This window comes from Monodon monoceros, unplaced genomic scaffold (genome assembly GCF_005190385.1).
Source record: "Monodon monoceros isolate NGI ecotype Baffin Bay Population unplaced genomic scaffold, NGI_Narwhal_1 Super_Scaffold_19, whole genome shotgun sequence".
Classification (NCBI taxonomy): Eukaryota; Metazoa; Chordata; class Mammalia; order Artiodactyla; family Monodontidae; genus Monodon; species Monodon monoceros.
Genome location: NW_021703775.1, coordinates 73,385,779 through 73,411,198, shown reverse-complemented (window position 1 = coordinate 73,411,198; position 25,420 = coordinate 73,385,779). Strand labels below are relative to the sequence as shown.

The 25,420-nt window shown below is 40.0% G+C and overlaps 1 protein-coding gene and 1 pseudogene across 1 annotated transcript; both read right to left on the bottom strand.

The window, feature by feature from the left end:
• Positions 1–221: 221 nt before the first annotated feature.
• On the bottom strand, positions 222–19,076 carry LAPTM4A (lysosomal protein transmembrane 4 alpha). Its single transcript, XM_029232384.1, has 7 exons — positions 18,797–19,076; positions 9,762–9,882; positions 6,679–6,755; positions 5,805–5,927; positions 2,758–2,853; positions 2,142–2,240; positions 222–835 (listed from the first exon to the last, which is right to left on the bottom strand). Exons 1-7 carry the CDS (start codon positions 18,905–18,907, stop codon positions 761–763), a joined length of 702 nt encoding a protein of 233 aa, XP_029088217.1. The 5' UTR covers positions 18,908–19,076; the 3' UTR covers positions 222–760.
• On the bottom strand, positions 19,000–24,106 carry LOC114900493 (annotated as a pseudogene).
• Positions 24,107–25,420: the final 1,314 nt, after the last annotated feature.

The following is a 25,420-nucleotide window of genomic DNA, read 5'->3' as shown; positions in this document are numbered from 1 at the left end:
CTTTCCCAGAAGACAAACCTGCTTCGAATGAAGTAGTGATCAGAAGCTGTGATGGTCCACATATCCACTCCAGGGACAGGAACAGTGCCCAGTTGGGTCCACCGAGCTTGGCTATGGCTATTCTCAAAGTACTAAAAAACCCTGGCAGTCTGAGTTTATTGTAATAGAAAATGTTGGGTTTCACCTATCAAAAAAGGATAACAGATTTAAAAAAAACACAATAAATATTTCAGAGATTTATTAAAGCATCTTATCACAAAGATGGAAACACATACAAAATTAGAAACATGCAACCATCATCTTCCACAGTCAAGTTAAAATGTTATATATTTTTCCTGTTTTCAGAGCTGAAAATCTCAGATCTTATACCGAACTCGCTCACCCTGAATATCTCATTCATTCTTCCTGGAAGTATCCAGGGCAGCAAATAACCAAAATGCAAACTATTATATAAACAAAGTGCAGTTAGAAAAGAATATGCGTAGAGAATGCCCGCTTCCCACCCACCCCCCAATCAAAGGCAAACAATGGCACTTTGCTCTTGCTTAACCTAGACTGTCTTCAAAAACTATTAAAATGTAATACACTTAACAACAACAAAATCTGACTTTTAATAACTATCCAAAAAGCTTGTTAGTGTTTAAACAAAGGAAAATGTACTTTATATCCAACAAGTTTGAAGAGCCCTGTGTTGCAGCATTTTGTAAAATAAACACAACAAAAAGCTGGTATAGGGTTTATTGACAAAGGCAGAATTTCTTCAGGCAGGTATGTAAGGAGGTGGTGGTTCCTTCTCAGGCATCTTCACTGCCATTTCATAGGTTGGCAAAACATACTGAAGAGAGACAAAAAATTATATTAGACTTAATTCTCCTTTAAAATTCTACCTGAATAATTCAGCTTTCAGAATTAATACCTTTAATAGGGGTATATAAACCTACGGAAGAGCTGAAGAAACCATTAGCTAAGTACACTTCACCCCTGAGTACACCTGACCCTTGAGCAATGTGGGCATTAGGGGCGCCGACACTCTGCACAGTTGAAAATCCACATATAACTTATAGATGGCCCTCCGTATCTGCAGTGTCACATCTGAGGATTCAACGCAGACTGTACAGTATTGTAGTATTTACTACTGAAAAACATCTACATATTAGTGGACCCTCACAGTTCAAACCCATGTTGTCCAAGGGTCAATTATAGCTCCTGAGAGTAGAGATGACTAATAACCTGGAGCTTTTACATGCAGGTGAGATGTCTGATCCAAGATCACTAGAGATGGATGATGGAAGGAGGGAGGGCAGAAAAAATTTTGCTTCTGAACTGACCCTGAGGCCACCAGGACACCTTGACAGGCGGTATGTGCCGCCACCCTCCCCTCGCTCCACTGTGACTGATAAAGCAGCAGTGCCAAGTACACCTCAGGAACTTAGGATCTTGGTGAAGCGTCCCGCTGAACCACGCTAAAGGAACGCTCCATCATGAGGCTGTATTTCATCAGAATCTGTAGGCAAAGGATCAAGTACTTGTGTCTTCTGCTCTAAGGTAAAGGGCACATCTATGTAGAAGAGTGGCATTTTTAATCTAAGTGACTCCAATGTGACAGGCTGGCCCTACATGTGTCACATATACTCTACATGCTGGAAACCTGGGAAAACAGTACAGCAGCAACTAGAGGGCCTGAGAGGTAGGCCTCCCAACAGACTCATGGAATCCACTGCATTCATCTCCCCACAGGAAAATCAGCTTCCCCTTTGGATCATATGGATGTTTTCGGAAAGCAACACAAGCTTCAGCTGATGGTACCCTATCCTTAGAAGTTCCAGAAGCCAAGAGCCTGGCTCGCCCACACTGCGGTTCCCTGTCTGATCTCCCCCTCAAAATGTAACACTTGGAGACCGATTACGAATCAAACCTATCGGCCAAACAGAATGAGATGAGCAGTGCAGGGTGCCTCTAGCCCATGTACCCAGGATTCCAAGTGGGAAAGGCTGAAACTTGTAGATACAAGCTATCCACAAGTTTAGGATTATCCCTAAACCATAGTTATGGCATTGAAGAGAAAGTCAAGATCCAGGGTCTTCTCTTTGGAATAACTGATAAAGGCTAGTGAAGATTTAATACTGTAAAGGATCATTCACCTGTGGAGGTGCTTCAAAGGCAGGGTACACAGCAATCTCTGGCATGTTTCTGTTGTTGATATATTTATAACAGTTCCAAACACAGTTGATTAGATAAGCCTAAAAGAATATAAACAAAATTTACATATGCTCGAAACTCAATAGGCCACCTGCTCTAAAATGAAGGTGACTTATAATGCTCTCCCCACTTTTCTCCACAGAGAAGGAAACCGGCATCCACTTGGACCTAGCACAGGCCAGGCGCTTTCCCTACCTGCCCTCACTTAAATGTCACAGGTTTTATTACCACTGTTTTACAGAGAAACCAGAGTTTCGGATTCCAATTCAAGTGTGACAACCATTGTGCTGCAGAAGAAATTCTATTTCTGAACCTTGGGAATTTTAACAGATTTTCAATCCAAATCATGAACCACATCCAAAAACACAATGATGTTCCTTAGGAAGAATCCTGGCGCTTCCAACCACTGCCTGGAAACAAGAGGGAGGACGTTCCCTGGAAGCTGTCTCTACCACTACATCAGAATAGGAGAACTGTAAGGAGACACAGCAACAAGAAGGTTTAGATGGACAGTGTCACAGTCCAAATGGCCCCCCAAATATTTAGTGAGCAACTCACCTTAAAAATGATGAACAAGGCAAAGAATACAAGAACAATGAACAGGAGGCAGCTGGAGTCCAAAGCCAGGAGGTCATCTTTATAGGGAAAATCAGGCTGTAGAAAAAAAAGGGGGGGGTGGGGGATGAATAGGCAGAGCAGAAAGGATTTTTATAGCAGGGAAACTATTCTGTTATGATATCACAATGGTGAGTACATGTCATTGTACACTTGTCCAAATCCCCAGAATGCACAACACCAAAAGTGACCTCTAATGCAAACCACGGACTTTGAGTGATAATGATGTATCAGTGCAGGTGCATCAACTGGAACAAATATCCACTGTGGCTCAGAATATGGACTGTGAGGGAGGCTGGGTGGGCAGGAGGGGGTATATGGGAACTCTGTACTTTCTGTTCAATTTTTCTATGAACCTAAAACTGCTCTAAAACTAAAGTTTATTAATTAAACATATACACACACACTTATAATTCAGCCATGGCACCTGTATTTTGTGATAACCTAGAAAGCATCTTAAGAATACAAAACAAAAGGCACCCAAATCAGAACTGATATTCTAATAAAAACTTATAAACAGAATTTAACTCAAAGTGCTTTTTAAGCCTCAGCATCATTAATGCATGCTATTGATCACTTAAAATATATGTTTGAACACTCAGAATACTCGTAAGAGTCTACACTGAGCTCATTTTACATCTTCCTGGCCTTTGGGAACACACTGTCTCCTGTACATGACCCCAGATTTGTCCCTGGGTCACTAAGTCAGGAGGTGCTGAGATTTACCTAAGTTTCTTGGGCCATTCAGTCCTACATGGGGAAAATGATTTTTTAAAAGCCAAGTGTCAGCAATTCCCTGGTGGGCCACTGGTTAGAACTCCGTGCTTCCACTGTGGTAGCCGGGGTTCCATTCCTGGTCGGAGAACTAAGATCCCACAAGCCTCATGGTGTGGCCAAAAAAAAAAAAAAAAAAAAAAAAGCCAATTGTCAGTCTCAATGCTCATCAGAAAGGGGCCAAAAGAAGGCACGTCCCTGGTTATGAAGCCAGGCAAGCTTATACTATTTACTGGACACATAAAATGTTCTGCTGAGAAAGATCAGCTGTATTTTTTTTTAATTAATTTATTTATTTTTGGCTGTGTTGGGTCTTCGTTTCTGTGCGAGGGCTTTCTCTAGTTGTGGCGAGTGGGGGCCACTCTTCACCACGGTGCGCGGGCCTCTCACTGTCGCGACCTCTCTTGCTGCGGAGCACAGGCTCCAGATGCGCAGGCTCAGTAGTTGCGGCTCACGGGCCTAGTTGCTCCGCAGCACGTGGGATCTTCCCAGACCAGGGCTCGAACCTGTGTCCCCTGCATTGGCAGGCAGATTCTCAACCACTGCACCACCAGGGAAGCCCAGATCAGCTGTATTTACTCAAATATTTCTTTAGCATTTACTGTGTGCAAGGCAATGAGCTAGGTTCGGGGAGAAAGGCATTACAAACTAAGTTAGGATTTACAAGCTGGCCAACAGAGAAAGCATCTTCCAGTCTGGGACACCAAGTGAATAACAGAACAGAGAAATCACTGGGGTTCTGCCAAAGGAATAGTAAATTCCTTTTGATGTTCTTCTATAAAGTTCATTTAATCCTTTAAAACTTCTGTTTTTAATGGAAACATCAACACAAAGGCCCAAATAATTTTACATTTTCATAAAAAAAGCACACAGAAATCCCAAGGACCAGAAGAAAATAGTATCCACACACCAACCCCAAACCCTAGCTACAAAGTGTCTCCTTGGAACAAAACTGTTCTTTAAGCCTTCATCTATAAATAAGAAAAGGACAAAAACTCAATGGGACCGGCTCCAGGGGGAACGCTATAAATTTTATTCAGAAGCCTTGCAAATTTTCAGCCAAGGACTACGTGATCAGGGAGAACTATGCTCAGGAAGCTGCTGACCAGGCCAGCAGGCCCTGCCCCGGGCCACCTCTCTCCAGCCCCATCACAGGCTGCTCCCACCACGTCTGCTGGGCCACCGCGGTCACCTCTGAGTTCCCTGACTATGCCACGTTCCTTCCTGCATCAAGGTGTCTCTTTTACCTGGAACTTTCTTCTGTACTTTTCCTATCTCAAGTCCTACTCAGACTCTTGAGTGCAATTCAAAGCTCACTTCCCACCCCAGGTGTGGTATCTGTGTGATACCCACTCACAAAGCAACCGACACTTTTACTTCACCGTTTTTATCACAATTTTAATTCAATAATCGTCAACTTCCCAATTCACTAGAAAGTAAGTTTTAACTGATATAGCCCTAGGACTGAGCAGAGTGCCCTGCACATAGGAAGCCATCAACAAATGTTTTTTGAATGAATGAATAATAAATTTGTGGTATGCAAAATGGACTATCTGAAGTGGGTTTCAAGAAAATTCCCCAAAAGACAGCATTTGTTAAATAAACTTCCATTCATCTGGATCCTACACCTCCATCCAGACCTTACCTCAGCCCACAGTGTTCCCTGCCTCTCCATCCCATGTCATTAACTTATGCTCATTTACTGCTGTCATGGGACAGCCCTAGCTTATTATCACAAATGAGATCTTCATGTCTTGACTCCCCAAATACATGCTTTGCTCCTCGAAGAGAAGGAAGTTATGTTTCTATTTATACCATTCACTAACAGTTTGCCTAGAATAGAGTGAAGGCTATAGAAGGCATCAAATATTTGCTACAGATGCTTGCAAAGACAGAAAGCTACAACTCCAATGAGTGCTAAATACAGTCGAATTATTATATTTTTCATATACCCAAAACAAAAGATGAACTACTCCTGAAGTTCTATGATATCCATCTTTAGGGACTTTTAATATTGGATTATCCACGTGGTATGGCAAGAAGATATTCTATTTTCATCTTTTTGGTTTCAACATGGTCATTAAGAGTAGTAATGATCATTGCTTTAAAACATTTTAAAAAAGAAACAGGGGAGGTTAAAATAAAAATAGTGCCCAAAAGTTGACTCTGAATTTCAATGAATGAAAAAAAAAAGTTTAATTAGCATACACACTTACTAACTGATCCAGATATTCTTTGATTCTTGGCAAGTAAGTGAGAGAACTGATAGCAACCAGGCAGCTGAGAACGAAGTCAAAAAGCCGGTAACAGAAGAACGGAATCAGCCAACCCACTTGATACTGAAGGAAAGAAACAGCAACCACAACATCACATCACGTATATTCAATGACTGGGTACCATTCAGTAAAACTCAGAACTAACACACCATTGTAAAGCAATTATACTCCAATAAAGATGTTAAAAAAAAAAAAAGAAGAAGATGTGGCACATATATACAATGGAATATTACTCAGCCATAAAAAGAAACGAAATTGAGCTATTTGTAATGAGGTGGATGGACCTAGAGTCTGTCAAACAGAGTGAAGTAAGTCAGAAAGAGAAAGTCTCGTACCGTATGCTAAAACATATATATGGAATTTAAGAAAAAAAAAATGTCATGAAGAAACCTAGGGGTAAGACAGGAATAAAGACACAGACCTACTAGAGAATGGACTTGAGGTTATGGGGAGGGGGAAGGGTGAGCTGTGACAAAGCGCGAGAGTGGCATGGACATATGTACACTACCAAACGTAAAATAGCTAGCTAGTGGGAAGAAGCCGCATAGCACAGGGAGATCAACTCGGTGCTTTGTGACCACCTAGAGGGGTGGGTTAGGGAGGGTGGGAGGGAGGGAGACGCAAGAGGGAAGAGATATGGGAACATATGTATATATATAACTGATTCACTTTGTTATAAAGCAGAAACTGACACACCATTGTAAAGCAATTATACTCCAATAAAGATGTAAAAAACAATACAAAATAAATTTTTTAAATAAAATAAAAAAATAAACAGCAAAAAAAAAAAAAGTTAAAATCATAGAATACTTACAGAAATTGCTCCGTATACCAGCATTGAACTGATGATAAACATAAGAACAGAGACGGCAAAAAGAACACAGGCATTATCTAAGAAAACAAAAACAAGAATCTAATTAAGCTACTTATATAACAAAAAGAATAAAACTCTTTATGACAAAATAATGTTATTAAGTAATGAAGTTTGAGAAATCCGTGCCTTTTTCTTGTTTGTTAAACGGCCACAACTCACTGCCACTTATTTAGGATGGCACATGAAGCAGGTACTCTGCCAGCGACAGATCTCTGCTCAGAGTCTAACTTCTGAAGATGTGAAATAGATAATTATAATTCAGTGTGGCAAGTACTACAACAGAAGCAGAAACGATTAGTTTTGCCTGTAGAATCAGGGAAAAAATATGAAAGAAATGGTACAAGTTGGGTCTTGTGAGATAAGCAGGGTTTGACTGGAGGAAAAGGCTGGTATTTGCTTAAGAGACAGATGTATTAAACACAGAATTATACAGATGCCCCCAACTGCCTTAGATAAAATACACAGCCTGAAATTCAAGGTTCTCCCTTAATCCCCCACCCCCATTTCAACACCCAAAATCCCTGCTCCGCATCCCTTCAACCATGGCTTGTCTGCTACATCCTGGTCTATTTTCTTCTTTGTTCCTCAACCCTTCCTCAGATTGCTGCCCTTCTCTACATTAATCCATGTTCACTAAATGTTCTCACAAAGCACTCATGTAATCTCAAACAAAACAAAAACAAACCAAAAGAGCACCCACACTTGACCTGATGAGCTTCTCAGCACAAATCTAAAGCTGATTCTCTGACTCTGGCCAGTTAAGAACCTGAAAGGCACTAATAATGCTGAATGATTAGACTAACTGCTGAATGTTCACACTACTGGATAAACGTTATGTATCATCTTGTCACTTGGCAATGCACACAGCATCAATATCTGGCACTAAACTAAGTAAGAATAGCCCTCTTTAAATTTTCCTAGAGGACACAGGATAGCTAAACGTTAAGGACTTAAAGAACCTCCCTGCTGCAGCACGCAAAATGGCACTCAAAGGGAAGAATTCAAATATAAACAAACTTGAAAGCAAAATTTATCATTCAAACAATCAGCTTTCAAAAATCTGTTACTGGAAGACTAGGAGTTGATTTTGACTTCTTAAAGTATCGGAATAATTAAAGTGAAGTTCAAGGTCTTTCGCTGGAGCAACAAAAAGCAAAACAGGAGAGATGGGGTGGTGGGTGGGAAACACATTTCATGCCTGGAACAAGGGACACTCCAGTATGTGTGAATCAATAAGGCAAACAAAATATGAGAGGCTAGATGCCAGAGAAGAACCTCAGGTTCCCAGCCATCACTACATTCAGCACCTCCTTTGGAGGCCCCAAGTGTCCACCCATCTCCAAAGTGAGTATAAATAAGGATAAATTCATATTTGAAAAACAGCTTGCATATGCTGCAGAAGTATTTCCTGTAAACTGAGTGTCACATCCTATTTGGCTGATTAAAAATAACTAATCACAAACCTCATTTTAAAAAATCAGTTATCAGGCCAATGATTAGAAATTAACTTACCTTTGCAATACTGGGTCTGTGGGAAAGTAAAATCTTACCTTCCAAAGAAACACCAACTGCGGTATGACCAAGAACTATGTATTTTTTTTTTATATTTGCTCAATAACAGGGCTTGGGTAGAATATAATCAACAAACATATGATAATGAATAGATCTGATTTTCTCTACAGCAGTGACAACACTCACACAACATGCAATGAATGTGTGACTTCTTCCCTGCAGCTCTAACAAAAGAGTCAGCTGTACCGACCTACGAGACTCTCAATAACCATAAATCTTTTTCTACACCTCAATTTTAAGAGAAACACACGTGACAAGGGAAAACGCTGACATTAGCAGGTTCAGTAAAATTTTACAGCCTAAAGTAAAATATTATAAATGCCAAAAAACTGTCACTGGAAGCTAAAGTTTTATTTATTGTTCTATTCTGGCTTTTAAATAAAAACAGATTACTCAGAAGAAAAAAAATCAAATGCCAGAAGGTATGTTTCTGTATGTTCTTGGTATTTCTGCTATTAATTTGACAATAAAATTAAAGGATTATACTGTATTTGGAAATACAATCAGGAAACTCATTAAAAAAAAAAAACACTTTAATACACAGTATGAACAACTGTTAGTGTTATCATACTACAATGTATAACAGATGGCCAGAAAACTCTACTTGGCTCCTTAAAATAGGTTAGCCCTGAGGACAATGAATCATTTGAATTAATAACCAAATTTTTTTAAAAAAAACTTCATTAATGGATCAGAGAAGATCATAATGTACAGAAGTACAGAACTTTATGATAAAAGCTAATCTAAAAAAGATCCTACAATATAAATACAACACACATGTGAACTGGGAACATTTTTCTGAAGAAGAAATTGTTCACACTAAAAAGTCTGAAGCATAATTTTCTGTTCAAATATTAAATGTTTACCATAATTTTAATACAAAATTAAACCTGTATGTTAGAGAAACATAAATAATGAAAAATACTGCTATCAGGGAATAAATAGGTTTAAAAAGGTAATTTCCATGAACATTCATTCCATGAATGTTCTAGGAGTACTCTATTTTTAACGCCAATGTCAAATCTTCATCTAAACAATAAAAATATATTAAGAATTCAGACCCTGGGCAAAAGATACCACCAAATATTCCAAATAATTCACATTTTATACTTTACTGTAAGATTTTTGCTCCATGAGCAAATCCATCCTCTACTACAACTTGTCAGCTGACCCTCAAAGGCTCAGTCTTGTTTGTAATTCCTTCTCCCCCCCTCTCTCCACAGTACCCCAATGTATACAATACACATTTCTCAAAAATCTTCTAGCAGCCTATTACATTTTCTGGCTACAAATGCTCAATTATAATTCTCAATTATAATTTTTAAAAAAACCTACAAAAACATTTTGTGCCTCTCTCGGCAAGTATAATAACAAACATAATTTAATCAATCCTCCTCTAAGTTAACTGTATGTGTGTAATTAGCAGGAGATATTTTCAACTAAAAACATACCAGCCATTCTCTCGGATGAATAGTAATTGCCAATGACTTCATACTGAATGTTGACAGCGGGCATTGAGTTTGGATGTGTTACTTCCACAGTCAGCAAAATTGCCATCAAAAGATTGACCACCTGTGAAAGATAACATTTTATCAATTATACTACTAGCCAGGGAGTGAGCAGTCCTCAGCACAATCTTTAGATGTCTTCCCCTATTTAACACTGTTTTCCCTGAAGTAACAGAGACACAAAAAGGGGACTACCTGTGAGACAAAATACACAATACCATTTTAAGAATACTTTAAAGTCGGGGGCTTCCTTGGTGGCGCAGTGGTTGAGAGTCCGCCTGCCGATGCAGGGGACACGGGTTCGTGCCCCGGTCCGGGAGGATCCCACATGCCGCGGAGCGGCTGGGCCCGTGAGCCATGGCCGCTGAGCCTGCGCTCCGCAATGGGAGAGGCCACCACAGTGAGAGGCCCGCGTATGCAAAAAAAAAAAGAAAAAATACTTTAAAGTAAATATCTCATAAAGTGAAAGTACAAACTTAATCATTTCAGAGAAAAGATGTTTGACTGATCCTGTGTCAATATAACAGAATAAGAAGGCACAACAATGAAAAATGAGAGATCATCACAAATTGTTCATTTGAATCACATATTTATTCATATCCCAGTCTCAGAATTTCCAGATTTGAAGAAGCTAATCTATCAGATAAATATAATTTCAATGGGCTAAGTATGTAATGATCCATCAGATAAGCCTAAAGCCCCTCCACAGTTATCTCCTGTCCAGCGATAGGTAACTATAAACTCTTGAGCTACACTCAAATGCTTAAAAAGATTTTGACTGTGCCATTTAACTTTCACCTATTGGTCTTAATTCTACAGTTTGAGATAATTTGCTACCCCTTCTGAATAAGTGCTCCTCTGACACGTAAGGGCAGCCAACATATGCCTCCAAATATTGTCTTTTCTAGAATAAACGCTCAGGTACTTAAACCAGTTTTCTAACCAGCATATTTTCCAGCTAGCTCACTAGTTCCTCTTTGCTCCCCTCCACACACACATTCCAGTTTGTTCAACATACTATTAAAATGAGAGAAGATCAGCCTGATCACAACACATCGGGATCTCAGTTCCCATATCCTAGGCTAACACATTTCAATTAACGCAGCCTGAAGCGGCACTGGCTGCATAAATCTTTTAAATGTCACATGAGTGACTCCCTAAAACTCCCAGTTCTTTTTCACATTTGATCCTGCTAAGCTACCACCTATATCTACCTGTAGAGTTGGATTCAGAGGCCCAAGCATAAGCGCTTATATATATTTGCAATCAAATTTCATCTTACTAACATTCTTGCCTATCAAGATTTTCTCCATCTAGATTCTGACGCCCTGCGGACAGACTTACTCTCAGCTGCCTGCATTTGAAAATATGATCATCATATAATGAGAATCTCCAACTAAGTCATAAGCAAAAGAACAGGCCTGATGACAAAGCCGCCAGACAGAGGCTGTTCTCTTCCCATCAGCCAGCAACCTCTGAATAAAAGTCTTTATCTAGTCCAGAGAAACATCTTGAGACTTTGTCAAACATCTTGCTGAAATCCCATCACCGGTATCTGGTGAATTTTCTTAGTCTACCAGGGTGTAACTCCAATTCAAAAAGGAAATTCTCTAGGCCTCTAGTTGTTAGTGAATTGTACAGTTATCCCAGGAGGCACCACTTCCTTTAAGTGATCAAAACAACACTAATGATTTGAGGATTGGAGTAGGCTTCCCTATCTAGAGTTCACAGAATCTGTCTTCCTTCCCTTTGTGAACATTTGATACTTTCAAGGGATATGGGAGCTTTACCAACAGTGTTTTAAACAATCTCTATTATGTAGCTCTCTCCTGTCCACCCTGAGTAACACAGCTTATCAGCTGAAGGCATTTCACATTCTATAAGACATGCAGCCCAAGTTTTATCTTTAAATAAGATAAACAATGTCACAATACCTAATTCAGAATCAATTGATATTTCTGACTATATACTATAAATAAGTAAATTCATCTATATTACTTCACTTATTCCTCACAACAATCTTGTTTAGTAAATATTACTTATGCCCATTTGCAGATGGGTAAACTAAGGCTCAGCAAAGTGAAATAACTTGTGTTAAGTTCACTGAGCTGAAGAGCTAGGTTACAAATCTGGTTCTTTTTAAGGCACCCTTCTTCTTACCACTATAGGATTACTTATAACCATTCCTAAGCAACCCTTGTTTTGAGATCTTTCCAAAATAAACCATTATTTAAGGCTATAAAATGTTTATACTTTACCCTCTAAATAAATATGTTCAGTAACGTGCCTTTTTTCTTGCACTGCTCAAAAGCAAGGTATTTTATCCTTCAATGCTTGAAAGGTCTTACAAGGGACAATCATATTTGCAAGGTGACTCTCCAGTTGAAGGCTGACTTTTTTTTTTTTTTGCCCATTTTTATTGCAATGGGTTTTGGACAGTATATGTGTATGAGTTGTGACAGTATGTGTATAACATATGTGTGTATGTGTATGACATATGACAGTATGAGTATGAGTTAATACAATCACGTGACTTAATTACTGAACAATCAGATATATCTACTAAAACACTGTATATTCTGTGTATGGAAATGAGTTAGAAATCAATTCACCAAACTCTTCTTTGCTAAGCACAATACGGTCATAGTTTAAAAGCTCTGCACTGCACAGAAAAACACTTTCATGTCAAGAAAAACATGCAAACTCAATTACTAAGTGAAGGAAATGACACAACAAAAATATTCAGGAGTTTAATTTTCCCTTCTTAAATATTTGTATCACATGTAGGATTTATAAAAATCTCTTTTCTTCTCTTCCATGGGTAAGTCACAGGCTCACCCATTATTATCTTCTAGTATTAGTGACACTTCAAATTTCTTTTCACTGTGAGTCATACCCCCAAATATTAAACAAAATAAATATAGGTCTAATCAAAAGGACCAAGAAATGGTAAAATAAATTCAGCACTATTTCATTAAATGCTCAATTTTTCAAATCTTCACTGAATTAACTATATTTCATTAGCACCCCAACTTAACATTTTAAAGTACTAATCTGGAAAACCCATCCTTGTGATCTTAAAAGATACATCACTGAGCACCTATCCTGTGCTCATATGCAGGCCCTATCCTATTTACTTTTGATTACAGTTGATATTTCTACTAAGTTCCATGTACCGTTTTTCAAAACACACATAAAACTTTATAGTTTTGTAATATAAAATTTCTATGAAGAGAGCAACTATATACAAACAATTCCAGAATATTTATTCCTGATTCATTTTTCCCTTTTACTGCATTCACGAAAGAAAATTAGTAAAAATGTAATTAAAATAATGGTCAACTTCTAAACCTAGTAATATGGAGAGGTATAGAATGCAGCAAATATGTCAACAGCATGGGCAATGGACACACCAATGTAGGAGCAGTACTGTATTTAGTGAGATAAACAATGTGGTTTGTGTTATAAGCCTAGTGCACACTTTATATAAGTAAACATACAGCAACTGAAGACCAGATGTGTTAGATTTCACTTGTTTCAAAGGAATAGTATCGGATCCTTGGAAGCACTCAGCCTGGGGAGAGTAATTCCTCTTTGCTTCTCATTTCATCGCCACACCCATCCCAGAAGACCCTTGAGGACCGGTTTTGTTTCTGTTTTATTTTTTAATCATTATTCTTTAGTTTTCCCACAGCGTACTTTGCCACAACCTAATATCTGCGAAGACTATAATTAGAACAGTGTTTTAGGGCAACCTGATGGGGTCTCAAGCAAGTCAGAGAGCCGTCATCAGATAGAGCCCAAAATGGACTATCTTTAAAAATGTTGTTAAATGTATATATAGTTAAATGTATGTATACAGTTGTTGTTTACCATTACGTGCAGTTACAAATGAGTTATTCCTACTATTTTTGGAGGAGATAATTCATTTAATAAATGTCTAATAAGTACTTCAAATGCTCTAATAAGTTACTATTAAACACACAGTTTATAGAGAAAGGCATACCATTCTCCTCCCTCAGGGAGGACATGTTGCTGTAGGGGGTAAAAATTTTTAAAAAGATAATCATACTAATGTGTAATTAGTACTATTTAGTAAGTACATACAAGAGGTATGCAGTAACTTTTCCAGGTACACAGTGAGGAAACCAGATCCCTCTGGCTGGGAGTCAAGGAAGCTTCATCAAGAAAACAACTGAACTATTAAAAAACTAACTGTATAGGAAAACGTAGGAAGAACACTCTTTGACATAAATCACAGCAACATCTTTTCTGACCCACCTCCTAGAGTAACGGAAATAAAAACAAACAAATGGGACCTAATGAAACTTAGAAGGTTTTGCAGAGCAAAGGAAACTAAAAACAAGATGAAAAGACAACCCTCAGGCTGGGAGAAAATATTTGCAAACGAATCAACAGACAAAGGATTAATCTCCAAAATATATAAACAGCTCATGCAGCTCAATATTAAAAAAAAAAAACCCAATCCAAAAATGAGCACAAGACCTAAATAGACATTTCTCCAAAGAAAACATACAGATGGCCAAGAGACACATGAAAAGATGCTCAACATCACTAATTATGAGAGAAATCAAAACTACAATGAGGTATCCCCTCACATTGGTTAGAATGGGAATCATCAGAAAATCTACAAACAATAAATGCTGGAGAGGGTGTGGAGAAAAGGGAACCCTCTTGCACTGTTGGTGGGAATGTAAATTGGTGCAGCCACTATGGAGAACAGTATGGAGGTTCCTCAAAAAACTAAAAATAGAATTACCATATGACCCAGCAATCCCACTACTAGGCATATACCCTGAGAAAACTATAATTCAAAACGACACATGCACCCCAACGTTCACTGCAGCACTATTTACAATAGCCAGGTCATGGAAGCAACCTAAACGCCCACTGACAGACAAATGGATAAAGAAGATGTGGTACATATATACAATGGAGTATTACTCAGCCATAAAAAGGAATGAAATTGGGTCATTTGTGGAGACAGGGATGGACCTAGGGACTGTCATACAGAGTGAAGTAAGTCAGAAAAAGAAAAACAAATATTATATATTAACGCACATATGTGGAATCTAGAAAAATGGCACAGATGAACCAGTCTACAAGGCAGAAATGGAGACACAGGTGTAGAAAACAAATATATGGACACCAAGGGGGGACAGTGGGGGGTTGGGGGTGGGATGAATCAGGAGATTGGGATTGACATATATACACTAATGTGTATAAAATAGATAACTAATAAGAACATGCTGTATAGCACAGGGAACTCCACTTCACTGTACAGTAGAAACTAACACAACATTGTAAAACAACTATACCCCAATTAAAAAAATAATAAATAACTAACTGGAATTGGCAAAATGGTTGTTAATGGTTGAAGCTGTATGATAAGTAAATGAAAGGTTTTTATACTATTTCATTATTTTTGTGTATTTGAGATTTTTCTCAATAAAGTTTTTAAAAAGTGACTTGGGGGAGAGCATTTTGGAGAGCATATTCAAAGGCACTGAGGCAAAAAAAAAAAAGGTATTTGAGGAAGGATACTAACTTTGAAATATACACAAGCTATCCTTATTTAAAGGAGTCGGGGGTGAGGATTGGAAAGGAACACAGCTTGAGGGAGCCTGTCTTCACTTCTACCTCAGCTACCTACCTTTTAGACTGTTTATGGTGAAGACACTCATGAAAAATTAGCCATATATTAAATCTTTCCAAGACCTAAAATTATAACAAATGCTCAAAATGTCTTCTTGTAGTACACCATTAACCATGAAAGAGGACACCCCTTTTTAAGCTCATTTTCAATCGTTCAATAAGCATCTGAACTTATACCACATAAGAAACTGTTGTTTAAAATCACATGGCTTCAAATTTTTCAATAAATGATAGAAAAAACAATGTATGAACGTCAGAGTTTAAACTGGAGCTCATTCTGAAATTTCATATTACTTAAACCAGGTATTAAGACAGGCATGCTTCTTTCAACTGGCTCTGGCTTCTCTGTGTCCTACTGCACTACTTAATACCATACAATTAATCCTTTACTATACAGTGTGCAATCGCCTAACATGCGACCAGTAGAGGCAGTTCTAGAAGGCAATGACACTATATCAGATACAAAGTCGTTGCTACAGTGTCTGCACCCGGCAGGAGGGAAGACTGAACCCCTAGGTTCCAAACAGCACAGGGCAATCTAAAGAGAATCATATTCTCTCAGCTGGAACAGAAGAGGAAGAGTATCCCGACAAGGTACTTGGAGAGGGAAGGGACATTCCAGTTCGCCCACCCACTCCCATATTATTTCTCTTAGTAAAGAAGCTTCTGGCAAAAAAAATGCACTGTTCAGACAACTCCTCTTCGTTTTGTGTCTTGGTGATCTTGTTTTCTGAATGTTACATGTCTCCCCAACTAGACAGATATTGTGTCTTTGTATTGCCAGGATCCTGAAGCCACGCTTTTTAAAGTCACCAATACAATTACAATACTGTAATCCACAAAACCAATGGCCTTTTCCAGTTCTTAACGTAATTTGAATCTGATATTACTGATCACCTTCTCCTTCTCCCTTGACACTGTACCGTTAAGTTTCACTTTTGTATCTTTGCTCCAAAGTTCTCTGCAATACCATCAGTATCTTAATGGCAGATGCCATGGCCAAGACAAGAAACACTTCAGAGCCTCTGTGTGGCAGCTAATAGGAACACAAAAGACGAATAACACATCTCTGTGATTTACTCTTTTTGTATGTGCACCACAGCCATTTACACTGTAGATAATCAATATATGTCTTAAAACAGATTAACTGATATAAGCAGCTTAAATATTCTACTAACCAGAGAAATCCATGCAAAGAAAGAATAGCTACGGCATCTTTTTATAAAACTAAAGCACGCAAAAAGGATGCTATGCAAAATGTTTTATCAAGTCCTTCCAGTGGGAAACAGATTTACAACTCCCTGTTCCCTATTTTGGGAGAATAAATGCCCTTACTAAAGTTCTTCTCTCTGCATTTTGAGTTTCATGGTTTATAACTCCTAATTTTCCTTGCTATTCCCTTAATTTTTATGAGCTGAGCCCATAGCATCAAAAAAACATCTGCCTTGGAAAGAAATACGGCCAATTACATTCGGATGGTTGAAACTGAGATGGTGCTTATTTTCTTCTTGAGGAGTTAGAAATCCTTTGTTCTGTGAATGGAGGGAAGGATATGAGAAGAAACAGGAAGAGTAAGTTTGCAGGTTGAGTTCCAGGCTGCTGAGCTCTTTCTCAATTAAGTAGGAGGGAAGGTCATCTTCTAGGGATGAGGGAAGCAGGGTTGACTAAGAGGCCTGAGGACCCTAAAGATTTGAATTATTCATTTAGGGGAGGCAGAGCTAAGGACAAACAAAAGAAACTGAAGACCCAGACCCTTAGCAAAATGAAGAAATAAAAAGTTAGAAATACAAGGCTGCTGTTGCCCTGATCTGATCAGTGTCCAGTTTTACAAATCAGTTAAAATACAAAGGGGGGGCGGTCTTCGTGGGAAATGTGATATAATTATAGCAATGATGTTTCTGAATATAAAAACAATGGAAATATTAAAATAAGCTTAGAAACAACCCAATAAGCCTACACATTCAAGTTTTGTTGTTTTTAATGTGCATTCATGAAGCAAGACTGTAAATAACAACATGGCAATTAGGAGTAAGGTCGAGTTCCAATAGTCCTCTGCGGGTGGGGCATGAAACTGTACCTGCCTAACTGAAGATGATTCTCATCTGGTGTTTGCCAAATGGTGAGGATTTCGATCAAACCTCTGGGTTGGGAAGAAATGAGAACAGAGAAAGGCAGAAAGACATGCCTGTGATAAAGCTTTTCCTTTTTCGCAGTTCACAGATGTTATCAGAAACTGCAGTATCACTAATGCCACAACCTCCCAAACCAAAAACAAAAACTAAAAAAGTCACAAAGTCATTAGCGAACATGACCGAGTCGGCAATATGAGAACTTTGTCAAATCTTCTGTAAAGTCATCATAACCTAAAACTACCTAAACAGAAGCACATATTTACGAGTCACAAATTAGATTCAATGTATATGGATACTGGAGATGGTGGTAAGAAATCACAAAGGTATTACTAGTGAACCACCAATCAGTAACACTGTCAACTTGGTTCTGACATAGAATTACATAGATCTTGGCCCCCAGGGAATGCCAGCATATGTGACCAAAACGGAGTAAGCCCTCAACAAAGGTCTCAAAACCGGAATAGGTCTTTTACGAAAAGCGTCTCATGAGCACGGAATGGGGGAGTGAGGGGATCTACTGCATTAGGAAAAGGCAAATCGAGTGTATGTAAATCCTGGCAAATGGTATTACCTCCAAGCGTACTTCCAGACTCACAACAGAGGCCTTTCTGCCTACATCACAAACACACTGTAACATCACAAACACACTGTAACAAATAAGGTCCAGGAACCACAGACAACTGCGTTAAAAATGGATATGTCGCCTTCCCTTCAAGCAAGAAGTAATGTTAAAACTAGGCTGCATCTATCAAGGTGCATTCCTAATTGTTTCGCTGGGAAAAAAAAAAAAAATTCCAGGAAGCACTGGGGGAAGGGAGAGTTCTTTCAGGTCACGGAAGCACACAAAAAGATCCCGAAACCTGGTCATTTCCAGAACTCCCCAAACCAAAACCTAGCACCCTCATCCCGCCCCCCAAGCCCCCCTGCTTTTCCCAGTCCCGCTTTCCTCCTCTTACTCTCGCCCAAAAACCATCTCCCTATTCCCACCTACCACCACTCCGATTCCGGGACACAAGTCTGCCCCCTCAAAGTTAGAGGCCCCTAAAAAGGTCCCCCACGCCTTCCCGCCCCACCCCCTCCCAGTGGCTCCACCCTTTCGGACCACCCCCCACTTCCCGCTCCTGCCGCATTCCCCCCAGAGCCGTACCCTCCCGCCTCGCCAGCCCTTACCATGTACCAGGTCCCCAGGATGATCGTCCCGGTGCGGACATGGCAACAGCCGCAGCACCGGGTGCTGTAGAACCGGTCGCTGCGGCTCCGCTTGAAAGTCATGGACACCATTGGGAATCTGGCGGGCCTCGTTCTTGGCCGGGGCCCTGACAAACGCCTTCTGCCCAGCGGTTGAACCCAGATAACTCCGTCACTGTCCAAAATCAAACGACGCGTTTTCTAGCCCGCCCCCGGCCCGGGCCCCAGCCAGACCCTTCGCACCTGCGCACTGAAGACCCAGCGCTGCTCTCGCGCGAGCTCGGTTTACCCTTTTCCTCCACCTTCCCCGCACACAGGCCAATGGAAGAGCGGAAAGCTAGGTGGACCCGGCCCTTGATTGGAAAAACTTGGAGATTGACAAGATCTCACGCCCAATCAGAACCGCAACTCGCCTTAGCGCTAATGGATCCCTGCCTCTTACTTGAGGGAGATGGGTGGCTTATAGGTGTAGGGTAGTTCGGGTTGAGGGGAGGCGGGTGGTTCAGCATCCCCGAGATGAGAGCGGCAAGAAGAGAGGCATTTAATGGGGAAAAAAAGAGGGTCGAGATGGAGTAGGGGGCAGAAACCGGGAACGAAGGACTTTCCTGAGTGACATCTGCCACGTACCGCTTCGGAGGCGACACGGGACCACGACTGCTCACGTGACTTTTGCGCGTAGCTCAATTATGGGGCTGGCCAGGGGCGGTGCCCGAGGGAAAGGGGGCGGGGCTAATCCCTGCTCTGGGGACTTCCCGGCTAAGGGAATCGGGGATTTACTGGAGGGGGAAAGGGTTAGCTTTACACTCTCGCTCACTCTGACGCCTCTTTGGTGGGAGCAAAGAAATACCATCCAGCCCTGCCAAAGGCAAGAATGAAGCAAAAGGGTTGACGAAAATGGAAGCAAAAAGGTTGACGAAAATGGAAGCAAAAAGTTTGACGAAAATGAAAGCAAAGTAAAGCGGAAGAACTGCTTAGCTGCTGATTGTTTACAGGTAGAGTGATTTTTATAGGGAAAAATTGTGAAACACGATGCAATGGACTAAAAGATTCCCGGGTGTTTTCAGTGAAAAACCAGCCATAGTGTGGCTCACCTTTCAGGGTATTCTGAATCTATAGGAGCTCTCCATCTTTCTTTGTGGAGCTAGGTGTGGACAAAGAATGTAACCTGCTATTTCAGTAAACAAAGGCTATTGTGGCCGTGGAGCCAATCAGCCTCTGCAGCCACCACAAGTGGTGCATCCTGAGGGGATTCAGGATGGAGAAAAATAGGTTACTGGCCCTAGATGGTTATGGTGCATATCAAAGGAATAATTTTAATAAGCCAGACTCTTGCATCTTCTCATATGTGGAAAAACACTAAATTCATTGACCTGAGATATCTGGTTTTCTTTAATTAACAGTAATCATTTGATGTTCTGACTACCTGGAATTGTTTTTGAAAAAAACTCCTGTATCTCCTGGCTCCTCTGTTACCTTTTTGGAACAGGCCTTCAGAGCTATCTGAGAGGATGTCTCCTGGGTTTAAACCCTCAATAAGTACAACAAATAAAACATAGTTTTCAACTTACAGCTTGTGTGTATTTTTTTCAGTCAACATCCGTTCAACTCTAAATGTAGGTAACAGATAGCAAGAAGTACTCGTGTCCATTGAACTTCATATTGAATCCCCCTCCTTGGAAAATGCCATTTTGCAGCCATTTGTAAATCCATTTCCCAATCCTGATTTGAACAATGTAAGTGGGTACATTACAATGTGCTTTAAACCAGTTCTAAGATTTTACTGGTCCCGTCGTTAATTAATGAGTAAACAAAATCTTTGACACATGTTCATTTTGTATTTGTATGAGACATGACTTTTAACTTTTTAAGAAAATATATCGTTTCACTCTTTGGAGAGTACTCTTCCTTTTAGGGAACAGAAATGCCTTCCCCTTTGCCATTCTTAGCTGAAAACCACAGTGAATTCAGTGTAAAGTTTATTGCATTGGCATGGCTTCAGTGAACACTGCCTGAAATTATATATTGATTTGTAGATTATTTATCTCCCCCACTAAAATATAAATTCTAGAAGAGCAGAGACTTTGTTTATTTCTGCAACACTGAAGGAATTGTCTGTGGACAATTATCCTGGTTTGGATAATACTCTCAAACTATCTAGGAGGCCATAGTTAAGCCAAGCTACACTGAAGAATGGAATGGGGTGGTAGAAGTTTAACTCAGAATGAATTATGATGTTTCTCCACTTGGTAGGGAGAAGACTAATAATACCCACACACACACCAAAAAAAAAAAAAAAAAAAAATTCCATAGCCTTTACTGTGTTCTATGCATGGACCCCATCACTTTGTTTTGAATCATTTCATCCTTAAAACAACTCTATAAGGCAACCACTTGTACATAATTTAACTCCACAAAGAAGTTAAATTACATGTCCAAGGTTAGAAGGCCAGTATGTGTCAGAACTTAGATTAAAACCTACCACACCGATGGTTTCCAATCTTGTGGCACACTAGAATCACCTAAGGATCTTTAGAAACCACTGCTACCTAGCTACTACCCCCAGACATTATGATTTAATTGTTATGGGGTCAGACCTGGGCATTCAAACTCTCCAGGTGATTTTTTTTTTTTCCACTGAAGAATTTACTGGGGCTCTTTGACCTGTGAATATAAGTCTGAGCTTACAGAGCAATGTGGGGTTTCCTAGCTCGCTGAGCGTGAGCTTTCCTACACAGTCATCAGGATGTACAGCACTGGGGGTGATGACCAACACTGGACAGATGTGGACCCCCTGCCCAGGTGCAGTTGCCTCTCCCTGCTCTCTCTGCCCAACCAGCTATCCCTGGGGCAGAAGACAGCTCTGTGTGCCTCCAGTCATTCTGGAGGCTAACTCTGGGTATGTCCAGGTATGTCTGTGTGTCCTCTGGGACCTGCCAATTGGTAATAACATCTCCCCTGTCCATGCCTTGTTTGCAGTCACCAGCCCTACCTTGGGGTAGCACAAGAATGGACTTGCCTTCCAGAGTGAAGATGACAGAACCAGCTAAAAGTTCTTTTTTTTAATTTTTTTTTAAATTGAGGTATAGTTGTTTCACAATGTTGTGTTAGTTACTACTGTACAGTGAAGTGAATCAGCTATATGTATACATATATCCCCTCTTTTTTTGGATTTCCTTCCCATTTAGGTCACCACAAAAGCTCTCCAGGGGATTCTAATGACCAGCATTATGTTATTCTGTCTTGATATAAAATGTGGCAGACAAAAATAAATACAATACAATCAAACAAAAATAATAAGATAGAATAGAAACATAAGATGGGGGAAAGTTACCTGGTTTATCTAGATGAGCCAAAATCAATCCATATTCCAAATTAAATATATTTAACATGGCATCACATCAGCTCTTAAGGTCTGCTTTCCCTGTGCTAGGACTCTGTGTAATGGACCATGAGATGGTGGCTAAGTGTCAATCACCAGAGAACATACATACTGTTGATTAAGGGGGAAAAATATGATTATGGAAGTTTTGTCTGAATAATTTTTATCTAATATGCACACCATTTTGGAGGAGAAAATAATTTTAAGGTATTATTAGCAGCTTATCTTTTTTTTTGGTTATTTCTGGGAGAAAATCATATAGAAACATCCACAGTATAAGAAATTAGGGCAAATTTGGAGCCCTTCAAATAGCAAAGTTTAACCTACTTTTCTCTTTTAAATAATGGCTTCAGCTTATTCACATGCCTTTAGCACATTTTTTTTTTTGAGTTTTGCAATTTATCGAAACCTCATACATACATTGTTTGGCTGTAGAATTCTAAAATCATATTTTTTTCCAAAAACGTCTTTATCCCATATCACCGAGTAATGATTTATAGCAAAGGAATACACAAGTCACTCAATTTGCTTCTCAGTGTGTTATACAGAATTATTTGCTCATTTGGTAAACATTACCTCATCTACTTCTTCACCTTCTTCATCATCATTATCGTCGTCGTCTTCAATAGCTTCTCCAGTAAAGTCTAACACCGATTTTAGGATTATATGCTCACGTAAAAAGTGACCAATTTCAAAGTCCGCAGCAAGGATAGCTTCAGCAGCATCATCCAGGTCTCCACTCTCAGGAACTTCAGGAGGAGCAAAAAAATTAAAGAGTCACTAGAAACTGTTTTGGTCACAGTACGAACTGTTCCACGTCCCTTGTGTTTCTGCTGCTTCTTAATGGTTTTCAAAGTGGCATCATTCTTCCCTTTTTTCCTATCTGTCTGGCACCCTGTACGACCCATCATTTCTGGTCTATCAAAAGAAAAAGGATGAGAATCCTCTGGTTCTGACCTCATCCTATATGTCTTTGTCAACACTTCATTTGTGAATTACTCATTGGGTTCAAAGTGAAATTCTAAGACAAAACTCATAGGCTGACCAGCATCTGAGAACTTCACTTTAATATCTTTCAAGTGCTTCAGAAAAGGTTCATCATGTTCCTGGACCATATCGCTGAGCAATTCTTAAAAACGGTCAACCAAAAGTCAGGAATTCCCTTGGGGTCTTCTTTTTCTTTATCCTTTTTCTCATCTTCAATCTTGGCCTTTTCTTTTAGCTTCTCTGAAATTTCATCTTCCTCATCTGGTTTCCATTCATGTTCTTCTTCTTTAGGTTCATAAATGGCATTAATGATCTCAAATCTCTTATCAAATAGAGGCTGATAGAGAACAGCATACTTTTTTTTAAATATCTTTATTGGAGTATAATTGCTTTACAATGGTGTGTTAGTTTCTGCTGTATAACAAAGTGAATCAGCTATACATTTACATATATCCCCATATCTCCTCCCTCTTGCGTCTCCCTCCCTCCCTCCCTATCCCACCCCTCTAGGTGTTCACAAAGCACCGAGCTGATCTCCCTGTGCTATGTGGCTGCTTCTCACTAGCTAGCTATTTTACATTTGACAGTGTATATATGTCCATGAGAACAGTATACTTTCTTTCAAGATCATGAACTTCCTCATAGAACTTGGCTTCTATCTGTGCCCATTTAACTTGAAGGTTTTTGAGAGCATTCACGCATCTTTTAACTACCCTAGGCAAACTTTCAATGTATCCTGTTGGTGTTTCTACCAGACCATCAGGTCTTTCTTGAAGGGCTGCAAGAATCTGAGGATTTTGCATCACCTGAACAGTCAGCTAACGCGCTTTGATTTTTGTTTCTTCACCAGTTTCTTCTACTTCTTCAACATCATCCAAATCTTGACCAAGTTCAGACTGTTCTTTGTTGTCGATGTCTGCCATGTTGTATGAATGCCAAAAAGATTAGCAGCTTATCTTTTGCGTGGTACCGGGAAGGGTGAGGGCGGCGGGGCAGCCATCTGGTACCGGCTCTCAGCATCCTGACGGCGAGCGCTCCTTAGTCCCCGACCCTGTCACGGCTTGATTCCTGCAGCTCTCCGGTCCCCAGTAACCATTTTCTCTCCCCGCCCATTTTTTCCCCCTCAGAACAACAGTTCTTTCCTCTGATGTGACTTTAGCACATCTTTATTGATATACCATGTGACGGGGATACGAGAATGAACAAGGCAAACAATGTGCCTTCCCCCGTAGTTTTTTATAGTCTGGAGGGGAAAAGATAGATAGTCGTCCATCATGGTCACTATGGTAGACACGCTATCTGCTATCACAGGGTAATAAAGGGTGTTATGGGAGCACGGAACAAGAATACCTAACCTATCAGGATGGGTTTCCCAGGGGAAGTGATACCTAAGCTGATAGTAGAAGGAAACTAGGCTGGGGACAGAGAAAGCCTGAACCAAGTCAGAGGCAATACTATGGAAAAAGTGTAGTGGAGAGAGAGGGAGCACGGAGTAGGGGATGCTTGTGCAGCAGAAATGGTGTCTGCCCTGCCAGGGGCTACATTACCTAGCATCCGTTTTCCAGCATCCCTTCTGTCAAGGTGGCTGACTGAATAGTTATTACCAACGGAATATGAGCAGAAATGACGTGAGTCAAGCAGGACCAGGGCTTTTAAGGAGGGTGGGATAGTTCCCCCCATAATATCTTTGCTATCCTTTTCCCTCTTTCTCCGCTGGCTGAATTCAGAGAACTCTGAGGCCCTGGGGCACGGCAGAGTCACCAGATAGAGCCTGCGCACTTGAATCGCCAAATAAGGGGAAGCCACAAGATGACACTGGATGGTAACACAAATAAGAAGTAAATGTTAATGGGATAAATCAATACTGTTCGGGAGTTTTTTTTTTTTTTATAGCAGCTAGCATATCCCAATCTGAAAGAAATTTGGTACAATTAGAGAAATGTGGGGTTGGGAGAGGAATGGGAAGAGAAGGGTAAGAGCTGGGGTCAGACAGGAAAGTTTGAACCAGATCAAGAAGACCTGAAAAGTGTAGGGGAAAGTTGGGAAAGGTTTTGGCATGGACCCAAAAGCCAACTGGGTACACTGTCTAACTCACCTTTCTGGATTATCTGATTCTAAAGTCTCTGTGCTTTTCTTTGTCTTTGGAGCTATTTAAAACTCATAAATTATAGGTAACTGTTAGTTATTTTTATTCAGTAGATATGATTGACAGAGTTGATGACAGAAGGGTTGAGACTGGG

Coding starts and splice junctions, on each gene's coding strand:
- LAPTM4A (XM_029232384.1), bottom strand. CDS start 18,907: ATGGTGTCCATGACTTTCAAGCGGAGCCGCAGCGACCGGTTCTACAGC. Junction 2,854..5,804: donor AAGAATATCTGGATCAGTTA/GTAAGTGTGTAT, acceptor TTTTTTCTACAG/CCTGATTTTCCCTATAAAGA. Junction 2,241..2,757: donor CCTTGTTCATCATTTTTAAG/GTGAGTTGCTCA, acceptor ATATTCTTTTAG/GCTTATCTAATCAACTGTGT.